The sequence below is a fragment of the Plectropomus leopardus genome, chromosome 5 (assembly GCF_026936395.1).
Source record: "Plectropomus leopardus strain MGB_pleo_1.0 chromosome 5, ASM2693639v1, whole genome shotgun sequence".
In the NCBI taxonomy this organism is placed as follows: domain Eukaryota; kingdom Metazoa; phylum Chordata; class Actinopteri; order Perciformes; family Serranidae; genus Plectropomus; species Plectropomus leopardus.
The window spans coordinates 14,156,004-14,170,040 of NC_142180.1; the positions used below are offsets into that span (position 1 = coordinate 14,156,004).

Sequence of the window (14,037 nt, forward strand, 5' to 3'; positions counted from 1 at the left end):
CAATATATCTTTACAAATACAATGTTTTCAAACACATTTTAAATTATTTTCAATTAAAGCAAATTAAATTGTCAAACAATAACTTGGCGGTTCCCCCTGCAGTAACTTGGAGGATCCCCTAGGGGTCGCAGACCCCCCTTAGAAGACCCATTACCAAGGGAATATTATGTACTTTCAGGTATTCATTGTAGCAAAAGTAAACTGAGTCAGACATAAGAAACACACACACACACACACACACATACAAGCTCACAGTCAGTCTGAGCTGACTTGTTTTTGGCACACACCACTTTGCCTCGTTTGTTTTCCACCTGTATATTTATAACACTTCTCAGAAGGTTATACACACAAAACATCTATGTATACCTTTATGTGCATCCACTGTCACAAATATGATGGTTCACCTCTATCTATCATGTGTTTTCTCAGGTAATACAGCAGATTGTAGCTCCACCTCAACAGCCCTACAGGAAGCCAAGGAGCTTGTGAAAGCGTTTGGGAAAAGCTCAAGCCGTGTTCCCACTGCCATCTCCATAATGGCCAACATTTACAATAAGCTACATCCACAGGTCAGCTAGTAGTAATTTTGAAGTTTAAGTGTACTCCATGCACTCACATCTCAAATGTTTTCCACTTCTGATCCGTTCAAACAGTCAGCTCCTTTTCTAGGAATGCAAAGACACACACAAAATTTTTTTGTACTCTGTTTTAGCCATGTGCTGTGTTTATTCCCAGCTAACACTTGAAGGAAATCTATTCTTTTGAGGATTTAAATGAGCTTAAAATGATTACCAAAACAATAGTTACTCAGACAGTGGGATGCAGTTTCATGTTAGACGCTGTTGGATTTTATAGCTACATCTGTGTGTTTGTGTAGTGGGAATCTCCTGCCTGTGATGTTGTCATGAATGATGAAGATGAAGACAAACAACCCACGTCTGCTCAGGTCTCTCACCAGGAAGTGTGGGCTGTGTTTGAGAACATCTGGTGTAATGTGTGTCAAATAAGGTGGGTGTAAATGGGATTTGACTGATGCAGTGCTGGGATGATTGTTGTGCAGATAACAGTTGAGGATAATGTTTTTACAATTTTTTGCTATAAAATGCCATGCTTTTCTTGAGGGACTTTGTTTTTAGTGGAATTTTATGTCAACTTGCATTTAAAATTTATTCTGTGTTTTGAGAAGACCCATTCTTTACAGTGAGCGAGGACTTTTGCAACACTTGTGCTAATAGAAAGAAGAGTAAATGGGGAGAAGATTGCAGAAACAACAACAAAACTTTAGAGGTTGTTTATTTTGATCCCTAAGGTCATTTTTTTCTGTCATGTTTCAGCTTGGAAGTGTTTAAAGCTCTGGGCTTTGACCATCACACCATGCAGAGCACTCAGCCAGTGGGAGGTCCTCCACCACCACAGGACGCCTTGGTGTGTTTATACAAACTGTCCTCGATGGTCTCGCAGCTGCTCCAAGCCTTCAGCAGGTATCTCAGCCCACTCACATCACTGCTGTCATTCTCAACAGACCACCAGATATTCTGCTTCTCTGCCTGTTAGCCACTAGCTGTCTGTGTCAGTTTATATGCAGTCTATTCACTTTGGTCATTTTTGCTGAAGAGGCTGTATTCAATATTTTTATTTTATTAATTAATTACATGACAACTTGTGTGTGAAAGGCGGTTACTTATCATCCGACACCGCAGTTCCCCCCAGCTCCACAGAGGTTTAAAAAATATTTTTAGCTATTTGTTTTAGATTTATGTTGTTTTCAGCCAGAGAAAGCAAAAAAGCTCCAGAAACTAACTGTACACTACCTGCCCAACAAAGTTAGCAAATGACTGGTGATTGTAGTGGAGCAATCAGCAGCCAAACAACCAGATATTACCCTTAGGAGATGTTGAGACCAAAAACAGAGCTAAAAGGAGAGGAAATACTTGACTTACTTTTGGGAAGGGGTCAGACATGTCTCCAAATGAATTATATTGTTGTTGGGTGTGTAAATACAAACTATTCACTCACAAGTTTGCCATATCAACTTAGAAGTTGATGATTTATTAGTGTTGTGTTGACAGATACTTTCCACTGCCCACAAGTGTCAGAAAATTTGTTTGAGCAAAACACAGACGGTATAATCTCCTATTCTTCCTTTCTTCCTCTCTGTTGCAGCCAGGTCTCGTATGCAACAGTTTAACTTTATTGCCATGGCTGTAAATGCAAAATGTGTTACAGATCTAATCCTCAGTGGGTTTGTAAAGTCTGGGCACCTAACCATGAAAGTATTGGAGGAGAATATAATGAAAGTCTTCAAAGAAATTTCTGAGCAGGAATTCATGTGGCACCTCAGGCTGCCTCTCTGAAAACTCTTCATAATTATTGTGTCGATCTCTTTTCATCATCCCCTCTTGTCCATCTTCAATAAACCACTGGTCCTTGAAGGAGTCCCAGGGTGTCCCCAGAAAAAAATGGGGAATAGTGTATTTTTACTATTTCATTGACATTAGACTGTTTCAATAGCATAAGCACTCTCAATTGATCTTTTTGTTTTTCCTTTTGGAATGTTCCGTCATGTATATGACTGACATCAGCTGACAGGAAGCAAATGTGAACCTAAGCTGTTGTCTAGCAATACAATTTCAGTGAAACGGTCCATAGAAGTGAGCCCAATGTGAGTAAGAGTCATAAGAGTGACTATTCTGAATAGAAGTTATACTTCCTCCGTAGTTATCTCCTCAACTTTAGTTGACTACTATAAAATTCTGGTTTTAGTCATATGTAACAACCAAAATCTTTTCAGATGACAGTCCCTAAAGCCAAATCTTATCACATGGAGGTCCTTGACCTAATGTGTATCGATTTAGGGGTCCTTGACACAAAAAGTTTGAGAAACACCATTAAACCCCTTGGATTAACCCTCCTCATTCCTTCGCAAGAGTATCACCTTTGTCTCAACAGCCAGCCCCTCTAAGAAGCCCCACTAAACTGTCCTTCACCTGTCCTCAACTGCCCACGCCTTCCTGTGTGTGCGTTGTATGCTCTCAGCTCTCAGGCCTATTTGGCATGTAGTGTTAGTAGTGTTAATCTGCTTGACCTTGTAGCTTTGCCTTATCACCTCTCCCATGACGCAACAAACAGTGTTACACTGTAGCACTGTTAAGTTTCTCACAAATGCTAACAGTTATCCCTGAGATTTCTTCACCTCCTGTAGGCTGTACAACTGGGCTTTGAGTGTCACCTGAAAATATTTGTACATGCTTACATTTGACACAGATTTGAACACATCATACAGCAGGCACAGTAGTAATCACAAAGGGACAAGTGGCTGAGTGAATCTTTGGTTAAGTGCAGTGAAGGATTTCCACCATGAAGAATTAATGCCATTGCTAGATGACATATCAGTGGAGCTCTTTGGATGGATGTAGTGGTCTTCTTCTGTCTTCTTTGATGATATCACCGTGTTTCTCAAGCTGACATCCGCTGCTTGCAGTCAACTTGTTTCCTTTTAAGTCAGTGATGATTCACGTAGCTGTCATGCAAGAAAACATCCCACAATTCAGAACTCTTTCAGCTCCATGAATATGATATAACTATTTTAGAAAGATGGCTAGACTTTAATAATTTGGTTACATAAGTCTTCACATATCACATATCTGTCCTCATTATTCCTTATGAATTTCTTTTGCACTCTTCTCACACACATCCCAACATCACACAAATATCAGGTCCTGTTATGAGTTAGTACATCATTTATTCCCCAGATGGGATTCACTGTGACATTTGGGTCTCTTTGAGGGCGAGGAAGAATAAACTTCAGACATTCAAAGGGCAAAGTGTGTGTTGATCCCTGCGTTTCATCCTGGTGTCGCTCTGAACTCCTACAAAACCAGTACAGAGGACTTTTCCTTTCACTGTGATATGCTCTAGAAAATAACCTTGAAAATAAGTTGTGACCATGAAAAAAAAAAACAAAGTGACACTTTTAATGATGTTTTACTTAGTTAATTTAAGCAGTACATCAAGCAAGACAGATCATTTGAGATGTCAGCTCATCACTCATTGCTGCGTTTCTCACCTACCCTACATTCCAGTTAGATTGCTGCGCTTCTTAGTCCTGCCGTTCCTGTTCCTTCGTCATGGTTATAAAACTTGTGATGCTATGTCTCCAGACATGCTTTATGTCATGTGCTATGTGTCTGCTATGCTTTGTTTTGTCCTCTGTTGGTGGGTTGAGCTCCCTGATGAATCGATGATGTTGATTTGAACAGTAAACATCTTGTTGTGCAAAACCTGAACAACCAGTTAAAAATAGTGATAGGAATTTGGACTGTATATTTTTATTCAAAGACAAATAGAAAAAAAAATGTGATGGGAGTAAGACAATAAATTGATGCCCTAGTTGTGCAGTGTTTTTTCAGCTTAGAAGCTATAAATCAGAGAAAACAGCCTCTCAGATCATAACCCATTAAACTCCTAAGTATGTGTCCCAAGTGTACTTTATTACCACTTCAGCCTCCCAGGCCTCTACAGCTCTCCTGTTTATTGTTTTTGCCAGACTGTGTACGACAAGTATGGTGGTACTTCATTACAAGATGTTTTGTCATATCTGTATGTTTTGATTCAATGTACTCACTTTGTGTTAGTTAAAAGCATCAGGGGATGTTTATCTGTCATTTGAAGTCATGCTACGGATGGTACACCTGTGGCTGCTTGAGTAGGTCTTTGTGTGATGTTAATCTGAGGAGGAGCAGTGTCCTCAAAACTTCAGTCGGATGTTTGTATGATTATACTGTTGTTTTTTTCATGTGGAGCTTTAAGTGTGCAGACTCTATTGTTCTGACACTTGATATCCAAAGGCCTGAATGTGGTGAAGGTGCAGATGTTCACTCTGCACAAAAACCCCTTATCAAGTTGTTGCGCAACTGCATCTGCTTTTTAGATCTCGCTGTTCTCTCGAGGTTGTAGTCACTGTGTGTGTGTGTGTGTGTGTGTGTGTGTGTGTGTGTGTGTGTGTGTGTGTGTGTGTGTGTTTGTGTGGCTTTGCTCAATTCTGTGGCTTTGGCGCATTGTTGTTCTGGGTCATATATTGTAGATTTCCTTATGTGAAAGTTGTATGTATGTGTGGATGGGTTTGTGCTATAGTGTGAAGCACATTGAGTTCATTATAAACTTGACTACAGGAAAAAAATAAATAGATGTTTTTACTACATTGGGGCATAAAAATAGTTATTAATAACAGTAATTATGTTTAAAAACCCCATCTTTCAGGGCGCCCGGTGGCTCAGTTAGTAGAGCAGGCGCCCCATGTACAGAAGCTGTGTCCTCACTGCAGCAGCCACAGGTTTGAGTCCAGCTTCAGCCCTTTGCTGCATGTCATCCCTTTTCTCTCTTTCTCTCTCTCTCTCTCTTTCACACTATATCTGTCCTATCAAGTAAAGGCATCAAAAAAGCCCAAAAAATATATCTTAAAAAAAAAAAAAAAAATCTTTCACCCGGTGTCAACTGAACTGGAACTGGCTCCAGCTTGATGGATGGCCTGATAATATATATTACAATATTACAATCTTTATATTTACAATATAAAAAAGGGATGGGCTGTTGGTTACATTTTTAAATTATCTCACTACAACCATCTCTGTTGGTCTTTCCATTGTTTCACCGACCGCTGGCTCTGGTTTGGTCGAAATAAACCCCTAAAAAAATGTTGGCTCTACATGCTGTTGTCCCCGTTGTCTCTTTGCTTGCTAAGCAACGACTCTCACAGATTGTTCAGTGGCAGGCCATAAATTAGCAAAATAAAATGACAAAAATCGAAACAACAACAGCCATATTAAAAAAAACACTGAAACACTCATTTCATTGCAGGTAGCCTATATATTTGTCCAGTCATCCAACGCTAATACTTTTCCACTCACTTTGTATACGTCTCTCTGTGAATCTCTACACTTTTGTGCTTATCTACGCACATGCATGTGTCTGTTTGGCTGCTCAAGTCTCGTTGCCTAGGAGATGGCTAGACTCATTTTCACATGTTTGAGCAGAGCTATGACTCGTTCCACACAGACTATCGCTCTTTGTCTTCCTCTCATTCATTTTTCTCATTCTGTGGATAGTGGATATGGATAATTTAGGTCTCTGCTCAAATTCATTTTCTATTCCTCCCCTCTTTGCTGTCATTACTTTCGCTTTTTGTCTGTTACTTTATTTTTTCCCCCTTGGCCTTCAGGGTAGCCCTCTATAATCAAATTATTGACAGTGGTGTGTGCCTGAGTTTGAGTGTGTGCAAAAGGGGTGGATGAATAGTTTGAAAAACATTCAAGCATTGTGTATTCATTTTATTCAGTTCTCAGTGTGTTTTGACTAAATGTGAACCAAAAATGCATCAAAACTAAAAAAAGAATTATGTTTAAATGTTTTAAGATTGTCTTGGATTAAATACATTCATAAGAAATGGTTGTATCTGGAGGAAGGGGTAGCAGGGCGTAAGGAATTTAAAGAATTCTTGTTGAACAAAATTAAATTTACTCTTGAAATGCTCTTCCCATGGTTGTAACAAAAGATTGTCGAGTTCAAATTCACAAATTAAGAAATTCTGGCAAAATTGGGATAATGGTGAAAATAGCACTTCTTTCAAAGCTTCATATTCATTCTAAAATATGTATTTTTTCCATCTCAGTGTCTTGTCCTCATCCCCTGGTTTAGAGGAAGTGCGGACACTGCTGGGCATCATCCACTCTCATGAGGTGAGTGCCATTTGTTATTAGTTTCAAATTAGATGGGTTCCGTTTATTAGTGTCATTTGACCTTTTTCTGCTGCAGCTGTCTTTGTCATGTTGAGTTCACCTTGACTTGTTCAATTTTAGCTCAGCTCACATGCTTTGTCTTTCAGATTGTTGATGTCGATTCCAGATTGACGGCCAAAGACCTTCTTGATTGTTTCTCACAACAAGACTACAGGTTGGGCACACACACACACATGCACACACATGGGGATCAATACTCATTGTAATAGCGTGTACATTATTGATCTACATACATTTAAGTGATTGCTGTTACATTAACACCTCTTTCTGTTTGGTAAATTGGTTGGATTTTACATTTTTACATTTCTTGATTTATACATGATACACTTCCCACATCACCAAAAGTATAAAAAAAAAAAAAAAAACTTAGAGACTCAATTTTGAGTATAAATCTTAGCCATGGGATACATGTGTAAAATCTGAAATCTATTATCTAGCCAGAAGATAACATTTTTCTGGAACCTTCACTGATAAATCTGTACTGTGCCTTTTGGGTTTTGTGTGATGCCAGAACATTTTGTTTACAAGTGCCTACTTTTAATTAATCCTGTTTGATTTATATATATCACATTTGGTAGAACATATATTAAATCAAAATGTATTTAATATTTTGTAATCACAATTAATTACATTTATAGCTACAAAGTGTAAAGGAGATTCTCCAGATTTCAAAATCTTTTAAATATAGCATTCTCTTAAACAGATTAAATTTGAGAGGCGGGTCTTTTTTAGGTGGCTAAGAACCAACCACTTGAGGCAGCGTTTGTTCAGCGCAGTTTTATTTTTTGTATGTGATATAGGGGTTTTGTACGTGCAAGTTAGTGTAAACATTGTGATTGGGTCCATAGGTAGGCTATGTGCCCACAGTTCAGTTCAATCTCGCCAGTTTTGTGTCTGCTCTCAACTTTCACTTGCTTTGGAGACTTATTTTCAGCATAGCTTGATTTCTTTGTCACTTTGTGCCTGTAGTAGTTTGACTTTAGTCTGGTGGTTCCATAACTTTAAGATTATCATTTGTGACACCATTCCAGGTCAACTGGAGTTATTTTTACTCCTACGTCTACCAATACCATCTTAACCAGGTGATCAGTTAAACTGTCTCCCTCGTTCTCTTCTGGTAGACTGAGGATTCATATGTTGTCTCTTAAGTTGTTCTTCCAAAGAATTTATTTTCGTCTCTTGAGAATGGATGTACACAGCTTGGGTATGCACACAATTTATCTTTAGTTTCAACAAAATACACTTTATGTTTCAATCGAGATCAGCATCAGCAGCATTTTCTCGGTGTTTAACTGAAAATTGTTTAAATGTTTTTTCATGTCTTTTGTGTCTCCTCATTGTTCTTTGTTCTCTTCGTCTCAGGCCTTTGAGGACATGGTTGACTCTGTTGTCTGAATTACTGATAAACATGACAGATCTCTTAAAGATGAAGCAAGTTTAGGTTTGTATTTGTGGAAGGTTTATCTTCTCCCTTATACATTTTAACATCCTCGACGAGCCTAGAACATGTGTTTATTTCACTATACTTTGGTGGTTAACCACATGAAAACTAGTGAAATAGATCCTACACAAATCAAACATTCTCCAAATTCTTGTGCTCTTTGTTGAGGCATGCATGGGCAGGTATGTGTTGTGTTTGTCTAGCCTCATAGCCATTACTTTGTCATAAAACCACTCCTTATAGATATCCCCAGCAGAGCTCTGACAATAATAGTAGCCATGTCAACAATTCCAAACAATTGTGACACTCGTTATTAACAGATATCTTTGAAGGGGTGCTTAATGGATCTTTGTACTTTTGTAATCAAATAGGCACAACACATGCCAGGCTGGCATGTAATGGGACTGTGGGGCCCATATGCAGTTGCCTGGATCCCATATCGGTTGTTTTGTCAGCTGTTGAAACATATTGTCTCGTTGGGTCAGGATTTATCTGTCATACGGTCAATGCTGGTCCTACACCAAGATTTCCCCCTCAAGTGGCAGTGTGAACTAAAAGTAAATGTTTAGTAACCAGTTGACTTTATTCGCACTGTGGAGATTAAACAGTCTATAAACTGCTCCCGAATGGGCTCCTATAAACTCTCATAAAGTAAAAGGATGTGTTGACTTACCAAGCGTAGCCTGGATCACAGCTGAAGTGAGTTATGTGTCACTTCACCAAGCTATTGTTGATGTCATTTACTTAAACAGCTTATTTTAACCTGTGGCCTATATATCATTTTTTTAAGGAGAAATGTAGAAAAGTATGTTTTGGAAGGAGGTATTTGTAAGCAGCTTGAGAAACATTAGAGCTGCTTGAAGGGCAGACTTTGGGGCTACAATGTGACTTCTGCCTTTTCTCTCTCATGTATGTAACACAGGCTTTACTTTTACGCCTTCTCTGCGATTATCTTACCTGACTTAGGACTTAATATGAACACATACAAGTACACAGTTATCCTACTTATCCTCCCTATTCTGAGCTGCTTTCCTCTGCTTGTCACGTGTAATATGATGTGGTTTAACATGAACTGCTCACAACTAATGTTTTCAGGATTGCAAACAGCTGTCACATATATACGGACTGGCGTTGTGTGCTTTATTTAAATGTTAGAGATTAAGACATAATTGAAATACTGTTATGCAATAGCACTGTGATGATTAGTTGATTATTGATTAGTCAATTATCAAAAAAATTAATCACCAACAATTTTAGTAATCCGTTAATTGTAGTGCAGTGTTAAGTGTTTCCCACAGAATTAGAGTGTATGTGTGTGGCGGTAGCCGCTTTAAAATCTGAGGTTTTTGTGGGTGTCTAAACATAGCACAGGCAGAGCTCTCCATGAGGTCTTTCTTTGATCAGCAACCGTTTGTCACTCGCGGGGTGGATCATTGATCTGTGTGAATCCATGCACAACTGATATGATCAGATCAATGGATGAGAGAAGCAGCTATTCGCGAGTTCATTCATTTATTTGTGGCCCGTCACAAATAAATGAAGCCCTGGTTTTATGTAATTGTAATTGACATCAAATTTAAATATTTGAATATAATAAGTTTTTAAAATTTGGTTGGATGTTGCACATTTTTTTCCACATTTTATAGACTAAGCAATTAATTAAACTAACAAACATAATAATAATAATAATAATAATAATAATAATAATAATAATAATAATAATAATAATAATAATAACAATAATAATTATTTGCTTACATTGCATTTTAGTAAATTTTATGAAATACCCACAGTTCCCTAAAATTTTAGAATCAGAATGCACACATACATTGAAGAGCTGAATCAGATCCATCATGATATACTTCTAAAGCTAAATTCCTGGTGCATTTATGGCAGCAGGTTGAACTGCATTTAACAGTAGCTTCCATGGAAACACGCCACAGTTCCATGTGTTTAACAGATTATTTCTTTTCCAGCCATTATGTGTCATCTCTTAATGCTTAAAGCTGTTTCTGCTGTTTTCATAACCCCATAAAAGATATTGATTTTCACTTGCAGTAGAAGTGATTTTTTGATCACTTGAAAGAGATCATTCTGAAGTAGTACTGTGGTTTTTGTTATACTGATAATGATCAATATGTTCTCATAACAAACAAGTAGGATCATCAGATAACTAAAGTTAATGTTTTACTGCCTTTTAAATATTTACTTTTGCTTCCTGGAATAATGACATAAAACCAAAGGTTTATCCAGTATTAAAGACAACATCTGCTATGTCACTTCGTAGAAAAGCTTTGCGGGCACTTAACCAGTCACGTCACTCCAGCTTTTGTTACAACAGGTCACCACTGAGAGATATAGTTAAGCTGACTGTGTTGTGATGGTAAATATTTCATTCGGTACATTCACTGTGTGGTGATGTAGGCCTTTACTTAGTGAACGCATTATCTGTGGTGTTAAATATTTGATTTTGCAGCTCAGCGCGGTGGTATGATGTCATTAGTTATATAAAGCCTTAGGGAGGCCCTTTTCAGGAGCATGTTCGGTCATCAGCGGGCAATACAAGTGGGCCTCAACAGCAGATAAGATTGTAGAAATGTGCAATTAAAAAATGAACTCTGTGTTGCTTGCTTATCATTCCCCATAAAGCAAACATCATTTGGCTATATAATTTGAAAAAAATAATAAGAATAAAAAATTAACCACTAAGCATGTGTAACTACTGACACAGGAACACTAGTTATTAAGCAATCAGTAAAGATCCCACATTGTTAATCAGTCTGACTGAATTTTCTGTCTTTAGATATTGTTCTTATTTATGTGCATGTTCCCTGCATTTGTTACTGCTCTCCTCACTGAAAACAGTGAGGGGAGCTTTAATGTGACTAGCAGGAAGGAAGGAAATGATTTGCAACACATTTGGGAAAGACGTGCCTGCACTTGTGTATTTACGTAAGCCCTTTTCTGAATGCCATCTCGATTTTACTATTATTGTAAGAGAGTGGGTGAGAATGGAATAACTGCCAGAGTACAGTCAGGTCCAATCATTTGAATATATGCAACCTTGCATATTTGTATCTGTTTGTGATGTTTATGTGTTGCTCCAATTGTGTGTGAATGTCCTGGTTTTGTTTGGAAAAGTGTTTGTGGAGTTTATTTTTGTGGGACTGTTGTTTTTTCTCCGCCTGGGTTCTGTACACCTGTGGATGTATCATCAGGGTTGATGCCTCATGGCTTTTATTACATCTACGCTGTTGGTTATCACAGCTGATAGGTGAGAACAAATACCTCAAGATACCACCTCTCTCTGATATTGTAAGTATGTAACGTCAAGCTTGCGTGTCACCAGCAATGTTTAACTTGCATATCAATTTTTTTCACATACTTGATTGGCTCAGACACAAACAGCATCTCCTTATCCATAGTGGTCACCCCTTTTAGCATTATCATAATATTTACACATTAGTTTTATGTAGCTCAGTCAAACAAAATGAGCACGGGAAACTGATGTTTCAGTAAACTTACAAACCCACAGGAAACACCACATACTGTAGATTATTTGAAAAAAGCCTTAAGCCTTACATTAACTCATTTTCTGTTTGTTGTATTCAAAAGCTATACTAAAGAGAAACTGCGTCATGTTTGATAATACATATCAGTTTTTTTTTATACTATTAAATAAGACTTATACAGCAGTTAGTTCCAACCAAGCAACTTGATTGATTGAGAGGCATTCCATGAGTGCTAGTTCCTTTTGCTAGCCCAGTGTGGCTACACATTTTTACAAATAAGGGCCTGCCTCGATTAGAGGCGCGGTTACCATGCAGTTCATTTTTATAGAAGTATAAAACTAGGTTGTTAGCTGACCGAGAACTAATGTTAGTTAGCTGCTTAGATCATGCAAAAAAATAAAAGTTGAAACTTTTCAGTTCATTTTACTGAAACCATGAGCACCAAAGACGTAATACTGGCAGGGTAAACAAGACAGACACAAAAAGAGGTTTAAATAAACAATTTGCTCGTATTTGCCATCTTTGCAAAGCAACACTTTTGTGCAAAGAAAAAGAAGCCCGTCCCATATAGATGCTTGTCCCAAATATAAGCCTGTTGAGTTCAGTGATTTAAGCAAATATTAGCCCAGGCTACTAATTGAAGTTTTATGGTAGGCTACAGTACAACAGCACTGGGACTTGTAACTCCTCATGTATTTCTCTGCTTCACAGCTGTTCTAAATCGTCAATTAGGTGCACATTAAGGGTTGGTAGTTATCTATGGTTACTGTAGATAGTAGTGTAACAGACTGCTCTGGAGGCTTATTGTGTGTCCCTCTGGAGTTGCCATATAGCAGGAAAAAAATTGTGGGCGAACTTCCACTCTTTTTGAGGCTCATGCATGTGTGGGAGTTTTGGTTAAGCGATATAAATAGGCAGCAGTTGATGTTAGAGCTGTCATACCGTCTTCCGTTCCCTTTATTGATTTATTAGTTTAGCCAATTAGGCGAAAACAGGACGCCTCGATTACATGGCAGCGGTGTTGTTCAACAAGCCGCCGTGAGGGCTTTTCTCGCGTGGAGCCGTTACCCGCGCTGTTGTTTTTAGCTTAGCTACCTCACTACAGCTAACTGGCTTACCGCGCATTGTGCTTCAAGACTGCACAACAACAACAACACAGCGCGGAGACGAGGACCCTTTAAAACCCGGCACGGAGATGTTTGATAGATGCCCGCCCGGCAGGTACTGTCCGGTTGGCCTGCCCTCTCCCTTCACTGGAAACAAGAGCCAGTTTCCTCAGCTAGGTGAGGCAGCTGGAGGTCGCTGTCAGCGCGGGTTCGGGAGGCGGAAGAGACTGCATGTATGAGCTGGTGAGCATTCCTCCTACTGGCGAGAGACACGCAATACACAACCGGCTGTTACAGTTAATAGAGTCTTTTTTTACGGGAAACACACAGATAATTGTACATGATACTAAGCAGCCGGCCTGCGCATGAAATGTAGAACAAGCTAACACCATGGACATATGCAGACGCCCGTTACAGCGATGCATTAGCACATCCGCCATATTGCATGTGGCAGGCCTGCCCTGTGTCCTGTACACAAAATAAAAAGCACAAACACTTACATTTAACTACTTTTATTAATCGTTTTATATGCAATTATTTATATTAATTTAAGAACTAACTATGACAGTCATTGAGACAAAAACATTAAAAAAGTCTAAATCAAAATAAGACATTGTAGCTGGTAGTAAGTCTGCTTTCTTTTCTTTTAGCAATGAATTGATGTACTCCATGACAGAAAATTATAGACCCTTATTTTATTGTCTAAAAGAACATGGTAAAAAAAAGTAAACTTGCAGTAGGGCACTATTATACATATGCACAATATATTATGAAAAGCAGTTGTTCATATTAAGTGCTAAGTGTTTTTTTTGTGATTAAACTTGATTTGCAGGACTGCAAATGTAGTCAACAAGTAACAAAAAGCAAAGAAACGAACAACCATACAAACATGTAATGCCAGGGGTAACTAAAAAATAGTTTAACACAAATAAAAACTGAGCAATAAGAATATATATATATATATGTATGTATGTATGTATATATAGTACATATGTAGTGCATATGTTAAAATTAACACAATACATTTTGAGCACAGACATCTGGTCTTCACAGCTTTTATACTGCGTGAGGTACATAGTGTTCTCATGTAGGATTCAGCTTCCTTTTTGAAGGGTCGAAAAGGGGTTGCCTTCTCAACACCGTAATATGATAAGGTTTTTAAATGCTTGAGACATTTTAATGGT

At 38.2% G+C, this 14,037-nt stretch overlaps 1 protein-coding gene across 1 annotated transcript in view; it reads left to right on the forward strand.

Moving 5' to 3' along the window:
- swt1 (SWT1 RNA endoribonuclease homolog) overlaps window positions 1-14,037 on the forward strand; it is a 30,249-nt gene that overhangs the window by 10,652 nt on the left and 5,560 nt on the right. The window contains exons 12-16 of the mRNA XM_042483830.2: window positions 430-569; window positions 878-1,008; window positions 1,335-1,481; window positions 6,668-6,734; window positions 6,881-6,948. Coding sequence (XP_042339764.2) covers window positions 430-569; window positions 878-1,008; window positions 1,335-1,481; window positions 6,668-6,734; window positions 6,881-6,948 — 553 coding nt within the window. The remainder of the gene's footprint in view (window positions 1-429; window positions 570-877; window positions 1,009-1,334; window positions 1,482-6,667; window positions 6,735-6,880; window positions 6,949-14,037) is intronic.